This window comes from Nicotiana tabacum, chromosome 23 (assembly GCF_000715075.1).
Source record: "Nicotiana tabacum cultivar K326 chromosome 23, ASM71507v2, whole genome shotgun sequence".
NCBI classification, from domain to species: domain Eukaryota; kingdom Viridiplantae; phylum Streptophyta; class Magnoliopsida; order Solanales; family Solanaceae; genus Nicotiana; species Nicotiana tabacum.
The window spans coordinates 124,377,191-124,385,604 of record NC_134102.1 but is presented as its reverse complement, the minus strand read 5'-3'; the positions used below and the strand labels follow the sequence as shown (position 1 = coordinate 124,385,604).

Here is an 8,414-nt window from a genome sequence, read left to right as displayed (position 1 = left end):
CATGTTGCACTAATAAGGAGGAACCTAGCAAAAGAAATCCACAAATTGAAAGATTGTGGAATAAACTTTAGTTTGGGACAAAAGGGCTTATTATTGGCACATATTCAAGCAAGATCATCATTAATAGAGGATATCAAGGCGAAACAATATTTGGATTTGAAGTTGTGCAAAATCATAGATGACATTACTGCCCGTAAGAGTAAAGATTTTACTCTAGATAGTGATAAGGTAGCAAGTATACAAATGGAACCTTACAAGGCGCTATACGAAAGATGATGTCGGTATCCCACTGGTTGGTTCGAGGTTGGCGAGACAAAGGTATTGGGTCCAGATTTGGTACAATCAGCACTTGAAAAAGTTCAATTAATCAGGCAGAGGTTGCTAGCTACTCAGAGTAGACAAAAAGCTTAAGCGGACAAGAGGCATCGAGAATTAGAATTTTCGGTATATCATGTTTTCTTATGGGTCTCACCGATGGAAGGTGTTTTAAGATTTGGGTAGAAAGGAAAGTTAAGTCCTAGATACATGGGACCATATGCGATACTTGGCAAAGTTGGTGCCGTGGCGTATCATTTGGCACTTCCACCAGAATTATCCTCTGTTCATCATGTATTTCATGTATCTATGTTGCGAATGTACATTTCATACCCTTCTCATGTGCTTCAAAATTCGAATCTTCAATTATATGAGAATTTGACTTATGAAGAGGAGCCAACAATTATTATCGATAGACAAGTGAGAAGGCTTCGATCGAAAGACCTTATGACTGTGAAAGTTGTATGGAAGAATCATCCTAGTGAGGAGGCGACATGGAAAGACGAGAAAGTGATGCAAACCAAATATCCTCATTTGTTTGAATCTGCAGGTATGTGTTTATTTAAAAATTCGGGGACCGAATTTTCGTAAGGATGGGGAAGAATGTAATGACAAACAAACTAGGCCTTGGCCCATGAAACCAATGAAGTTAATAAGACAAGTGGCCCACCAGCTCTTAGCCTATTAGGTTTTAAATTAGAGGAAATAACACATAGTGCCTATCAAGGCCAAAATAATTACTCGGTGTTGCCCACTTGAAAATAAATTACAATTCCTACGTATACAGCACAAACTTATTACTGGATTATTCAATTTCCTATTTCCTCTTTAATTTTCTTTACCTCACGTGAGGGGCATGTGGAAAATGCAAATCTATTCCCCTTTTTGTTTTATTTTATGAGTTTGAATCACATTACTTTTGACTATCTTTCCGTCTATGATATGTACTTTGAATGTAGAAAAATATATTAATAATTATTTGAAAAATAAAAATAAAAATGAAATAAGGCATTCGCAGTGAGAAAAATGGACAAGAGGAATAAGTTGATCGGAGAAACTCCCGGTTGCCATGCATACCTCAATTTCAAAAGGATTGTCCTAAATTTTTGTCCAATTGTTGTCCACATTTTCAATAAATAAATAATAATATTTATTAACATTAATAAATAGCCTCCTCGACTGGTTGGCCCCTCCACTGAACCTTTACCGTGGAAATCCTCTTGGACCTCAGCTGGCGAACCTACTTATCAACAATGGCAACTGGCTCCTCCTCATATCCCAGGCTCTCATCTAGCTGAATCGTGATGAAGTCCAACACATGTGACATGTCGGCATGATACCTCCGGAGCATAGACACATGGAAAATCGGATGAACTCCCGATAGGCTGGGAGGCAAAGCAAGCTCATAAGCAACCTCCCCAACTCGTCTCAACGCCTCGAATGAACCTATAAACCTTGGGCTCAACTTGCCCTTCTTCTCGAACCTCATGATACCCTTCATCGGCGAGACTTTCAAGAGAACCTTCTCGCCCACCATGAATGATAAATCACGCGCCTTCTGATCTGCGTAACTCTTCTGTCTGGACTATGCTACGCGAAGTCGCTCCTGAATCAACGTTACCTTTTCCAAGACATCCTTCACCAAATCTGTACCATATAACTTAGCCTCGCCTGTCACGACCCAATTTCACCTAATGGTCGTGATGGCACCCAACATCACTGCTAGGCAAACCAACTAGTGAATTAAACATATATTTCCTCTTTTAATAAATTTTTGAGTAATTACAATTTCCTTACTTGCAAGATTTAACAAAAATAAAAAGTCTAAATAAATAAAAACCAAAATAATAATTTTAAGACCACAATTCTACTAGTGTATGTACCAAGACCTGATGTCACAAGTGAATGAGCATCTAGTAGATTATACAAAATTTCAAGTACTGTCTCGACATGATAGAAAGAATACAAATACAAAGAGAGACACTAGGTGCTGTGGAACGACTCAGGAAAGGCAGCTCACCACTAGGCCTCGGGATAACGGGGATGCGCACCGGTAGGACGGACCTGATGCAACTGTCTCAGATCCTGCACAAAAAGTGCAGCAAGCGTAGTATGAGTATGTAGACAACGTGTACCCAATAAGTATCACGTCTAATCTCGAAGAAGTAGTGACGAGAGGTCGACTTCGACACCCACTATGGGTCAATAATATTAAGATGAAGATTTTTAAATAAACATAGTTTATGTGAATAATAATAATTTCCTTAACAAGCAGAAATAAATAATTCTCTCATAATTTAATAATTTTCAATAAATCATTTATCTTCACAAGCTGAAATAAAATGTCAAAGCATCATGTAATTGTTATTATTAAGCACGATTTATGCCGAGGTCGTACGATCCGATCCAGAGAGAGGTGTACACTGCCGAGGGACATGCGGCACGATCCATAGATGCATCTATCTACTGCCGAGGCGTTCGGCCCACTCCACAAGAAGAGAAGGATATTTTACAAGCATTTGACTTAAACATTATTAATGATTTATATCCAATGTAATACAAATATCATTAACTACTTTTTAAAATTTCTCTAACAAGTTCTAATATAATTTAGGCATTTTAATTTAACAAGTATAGTGCAAAATTATAAATAGTTCATGAATTAGATCCTAATACTACCCGGACAATAGCATAATAGTAGGTACGCAAGGACTTTCGTCACCTCGTATGTACGTAGCACCCATAATTTGGAAAAAATATTTATTTAAAACACCTATGTGATAAATTCTCTCTTACAAGGTTAGACAAGAGACTTACCACATCTCAAAGGTCACTTCCCGATCACAATTTCGCGTTAAAGCCTCAATTTGGTGCCGAAAAATCCAAAACTATCCAAATGTTATATAATTTAATCAATACATGCTCAATAATTCAAAAATAAATTGTTAGATTAATTAACCAGCCCAAATTGGTAAAATTCCTAAAATTAACCCCGGGCCCACATGCCCGGATTCCAAAAATTTTCGGAGGAAATTGTCACCCACAACCTCAAGCACTCAAATATAAAATATTCATCCCATTTCATAACTATTTTCGTGGTTAAAATCTCATTTTTATCAAAACCTAGGTTTTTTTCTAAACCCTTGATTTCCACAATTTACATGTTATAATCTACCCATAATCTATGTATTTAACTCACAATAGGTAGAATTTACTTACCTCAAAGTTGCTAGGTGAAAACCCCTCTCAGGAAGCTCCAAAATCGTCTAAGAATGAAGAAAAAGGGGCTAAAATGGCTGAGCCCCGTTCTTTTAAACATTCTGCCCAACAGGTCTTTCATGCATGCGGCTCCGCTTCTGTGGAAAAATCCACGCAGGTGCGGTCCTCCCCCAGCTGGCGAAACTCCGCATCTGCAGCCTAAGGACCGCTTATGCGCGTCTGCTTTTGCGACGCTTCTTCCGCTCCTGTGGCTCTCGCCGCTTTTGCACCCTCTTCCTCCGCACCTACGCACTCGCAGGCACGCCAAAAACTCCGCTCCTGTGATCCATGGGTGTCCCTGGCTGGTCCGTTTTTGCGCCCTCTTCCTCCGAACCTACGCGCTCGCAGGCATGCCAAAACCTCTGCTCCTGTGATCCCTGGGTGTCCCTGGCTGGTTCGCTTCTGTGGCTTGTGGTTCACTTCTACGAGCTCGCACCTGCGGCTGGCCAAGCGCAGATGCGATTGCAGCAGAAGTTGGAAGCTTCAGCTGCTTCTCCTAAGTCCAAACTTGGTCCGAGCCTCGTCTGATTAACTCTCAAGGCCTCCGGGGCCCCGTCTGAACATACCAATAAGTTTGAAATCATAAAACGGATTCGTTCGAACTCTTGAAACGCGTAAAACAACATCAAAACTAATAATCATACCCCAAACCAAATCGATTCGACTTAGAAATTTTAAATTCTTCAAACTTATTCCGAACGCGCCAAAACATATTTACACTACTCAGAATGACACCAAATTTTGCGTGCAAGTCTTATATCACCATACAGAAGTATTCCCAGGCCCGGTATTCTAAACGGACCTCGATTACTCCAAAACCTACTCCAAACCAAATTTAAAGAACCTTAAAACCTTCAAATATCTAACTTTCACTATTAGGCATCGAAATGCTCTCGGGTTGTCCAAAACCTGATTTGAACATACACCCAAGTCCAAAATTATCATACGAACCTATTGGTACCGTCAAATCCCGATTCTGGGGCCGTTTACTCAAAATGTTGACCGAAGTCAAACTTTGCCTTTTTAAAGCCAATTAAGGAACCAAGTGTTCCGATTTCAACCTGAACCCTTCCAAATTACGAACTAACCATCCCCGCAAGCTATAAAATAATAAAAGCATATACGGGGAGTCTTATTTAGGGGAACGAGAATCTAGAAGGACAAACGACCGGTTGGGTCGTTACATTCTCCACCTCTTAAACAAACGTTCGTCCTCGAACGGGTTTAGAATCATACCTAGAGTGCTGAATAAGTGTGGATATCTGCTCCGCATGTCATTCTCGACCTCCCAAGTCGCTTCCTCGACTTGTTGGCCCCACCACTGAACTTTTACCGTAGAAATCCTCTTAGACCTCAACTAGCGAACCTGCCTATTGACAATGGCAATTGGTTCCTCTTTATAACCCAAGCTCTCATCTAGCTGAACCGTGCTGAAGTCTAACACATGTGACATGTCAGCATGATACCTCTGGAGCATAGATACATGGAAAATCGGATGAACTCCCGATAGACTGGGAGGCAAGGCAAGCTCGTAAGCAACCTCCCCAACTCGTCTCAACACCTCAAATGGGCCTATAAACCTTGGGATCAACTTGCCCTTCTTCCCGAATTTCACGATTCCCTTCATTGGCGAAACTTTCAAGAGAACTTTCTCACCCACCATAAATTATAAATCACGCGCTTTCTGATCCGCGTAACTCTTCTGTGTGGATTGTGTTGTATGAAGTTACTCCTGAATTAACTTTACCTTGTCCAAGGCATCCTTCACCAAATCAGTACAATACAACTTAGCCTCGCCGGGCTCAAACCATCCGATGGGCAAACGGCATCGCCGCCCATATAAAGCTTCAAATGGAGATATCTCGATACTGGATTGGTAACTGTTATTATAAGCAAACTATGCCAAAGGAAAGAAACGATCCCAATGACCTCCGAAGTCAATCATACATGCTCTGAGCATGTCCTCTAAGATCTGAACTGTCTGCTCCAACTGCCCGTTGGTCTGCGGGTGGAAACCTGTGCTGAGCTCTACACGGGTGCCCAACTCACACTGTACTGCTCTCTAGAAATGTGAAGTAAACTGAGGACCTCTATCTAATATGATAGAAATTGTAAGACCATGCAACCGTACTATCTGGGCCAACGTCTCTGAAGTATACATAGTCACAACTGGAATGAAGTGTGCCGACTTGGTCAACCTGTCGACAATGACCCAAACTGCATCAAACTTCTACAAGGTCTACAACAACCCAACAACGAAGTCCATAGTAATGCACTCCCATTTCCACTCTGGTATAGTCATCTGCTGAAGTAGGCCACCTGAACTCTGGTGCTCATACTTAACTTGATGGCAATTTAGGCACCTAGCTACATACTCAACTATGTCTTTCTTCATCCGCCGCCACCAATAATGCTGCCTTAGGTCGCGATACATCTTTGTAGCACCTGGATTAATAGAATACCGAGAACTGTGTGCTTCTTCTAAGATCTTTTCCCTCAGCCCATCCACATTAGGAACACATAGACGAACCTGGAGTCGTAGAACACCATCTTCGCCAATAGTTACTTCCTTGGCGCTACCCCGTATTACCGTCTCTCGAAGAACCAACAAGTGTGGATCATCAAACTGGCGAGCCTTGATCCGCTCAAATAGTGAAGACTAGGCAACGACACATGCAAGAACTCGGCTGGGCTCTGAAATATCCAACCTCACAAGTTTGTTAGCCAAGGACTGAATGTCCAAAGCTAATGGCCTCTCCTTTACTGCAATGAAGGCCAAGCTACCAATACTCTTGCCTTTCTACTCAAGGCATCTGCAACTATATTTGCTTTGCTTGGATGATAAATGATAGTAATATCATAATCTTTTAGTAACTCAAGCCACCTGCGCTGTCTCAAATTGAGGTCCATTTTCTTGAACAAATTTTGCAAGCTGCGATGATCGGTGTAAACCTCGGAAGACACTCCATAAAGATAATGCCTCCAAATTTTAATAGCATGGACAATCACAGCTAATTCCAAATCATGTACCGGGTAATTCTTCTCGTGGGGCTTCAGCTGACGTGAGGCATATGCAATAACTCGCCCCTTTTACATTAATACATAACCCAGGCCAATGCGTGAAGCGTCGCAATACACAGTATACATCTCTGAACCGGAAGGCAACACTAACACTGGTGCTGAAGTCAATGCGGTCTTGAGCTTCTAAAAGCTCACCTAACAATCATCGGACCATCGGAATGGAGCACCCTTCTGGGTTAATCTGGTCAAAGGTGCTGCAATAGATGATAAGCCCTCCACAAACCGACGATAATAACCTGCTAACCCTAGAAAACTCCCAATCTCCGTCGCCGAAGTAGGTCGATGCCAATTCTAAACTGCCTCAATCTTTTTGGGATCAACTTTAATACCCTCGCCCGATACAATATGCCCCAAGAATGCTACAGAGTCTAGCCAAAACTCACACTTGGAGAACTTAGCATATAGCTTTTGTTCTCGCAAAGTCTGAAGCACCACTCTCAAATGTTGCTCGTTCTCCTCCATACTACGCGAATAGATCAAAATGTCATCAATGAAGACAATGACAAATGGATCAATATATGATCCTAACACCTTGTTCATCAAATCCATAAATGCCACCGGGGCGTTAGTCAAACGGAATGACATTACCAAAAACTCATAATGGACATATCAGTCCAAAAAGCAGTCTTCGGAACATCCGAATCCCGAATCTTCAACTGATAGTACCCCGATCTCAAGTCGATCTTTGAGAACACTCTGGCACCCTGCAACTGGTCAAACAAATCATCAATGCGTGGTAGTGGGTACTTGTTCTTAATGGTAACTTTGTTCAACTTGTGGTAATCAATGCACATCCACATAGTCCCATCCTTCTTCTTCACAAATAATACTGGTACGCCCCAAGGCGACGCACTCTGCCTGACGAACCTCTTTGATAACAACTCCTCAAGCCGTTCCTTCAGCTCATTCAACTCTTTTGGAGCCATACGGTATGGTGGGATAGATATAGGCTGGGTACCTGGAGCCAAATCAATACAGAAATCAATATCACAATCTGGTGGCATGCCTGAAAGATCAGAAGGAAACACATTGGAGAACTCCCGGAGTTTCTGCAGTAGTGTCCCGAACATAGGCCAAATAAGCCAAACAACCCTTCTCGACCATGTGTCGAGCCTTCATAAAGGAAATAACCCGACTAGATGCATTGACAGACGAACCCTTCCATTCCAATCTAGGTAACTCTGGCATTGCCAAGGTAATAGTCTTGGCATGGCAATCTAGGATGGCATGATATGGAGATAACCAATCTATGCCCAGGATGATCTCAAAGTCGGTCATATCAAGCAGTAGAAGATCTGCTCTAGTTTCGTAACCACAGAATGTAACAATGCATGACCGGTAGATCCAATCCAGAAAAACAGAATCGCCCACATGAGTGGACACATAAATAGGAGTTCCCAAGGACTCACGAGAAACACCTATGAAATAAGCAAATAGAGATGACACATAGGTATATGTAGACCCTGGATCAATTAATATTGAGGCATCTTTGCTGCAGATTGAAATAATACCTGTGATCACGGCATATGAGGCCTCTACATTTGGTTTGGACGGAAATGCGTAGAACCAAGATGGAGCGCCACCTAACTAGCCTCCACCTCTAGGACGGACCCTACCCACCTGCCCTCCGCCTCTAGGCGGCCGGACAGCTGGTGGAACAACTGGTGCTGTAATCATGGGCTGCTGACCCTGCTGCATGAGCTACCCAAAGCGTGGGGCAGAATCTTCGGTACGATGGACTGCTGACCTGAGGTCTGGCC

The 8,414-nt window shown here is 42.2% G+C and overlaps 1 protein-coding gene across 1 annotated transcript; it reads left to right on the top strand.

Annotated features, from left to right (window-relative positions):
* Positions 1–525: 525 nt before the first annotated feature.
* LOC107824156 (uncharacterized) lies at positions 526–6,415 on the top strand. The gene is made up of 2 exons (XM_075245844.1): positions 526–865; positions 6,348–6,415. Exons 1-2 carry the CDS (start codon positions 526–528, stop codon positions 6,413–6,415), a joined length of 408 nt encoding a protein of 135 aa, XP_075101945.1.
* The last annotated feature ends 1,999 nt before the right edge of the window (positions 6,416–8,414 follow it).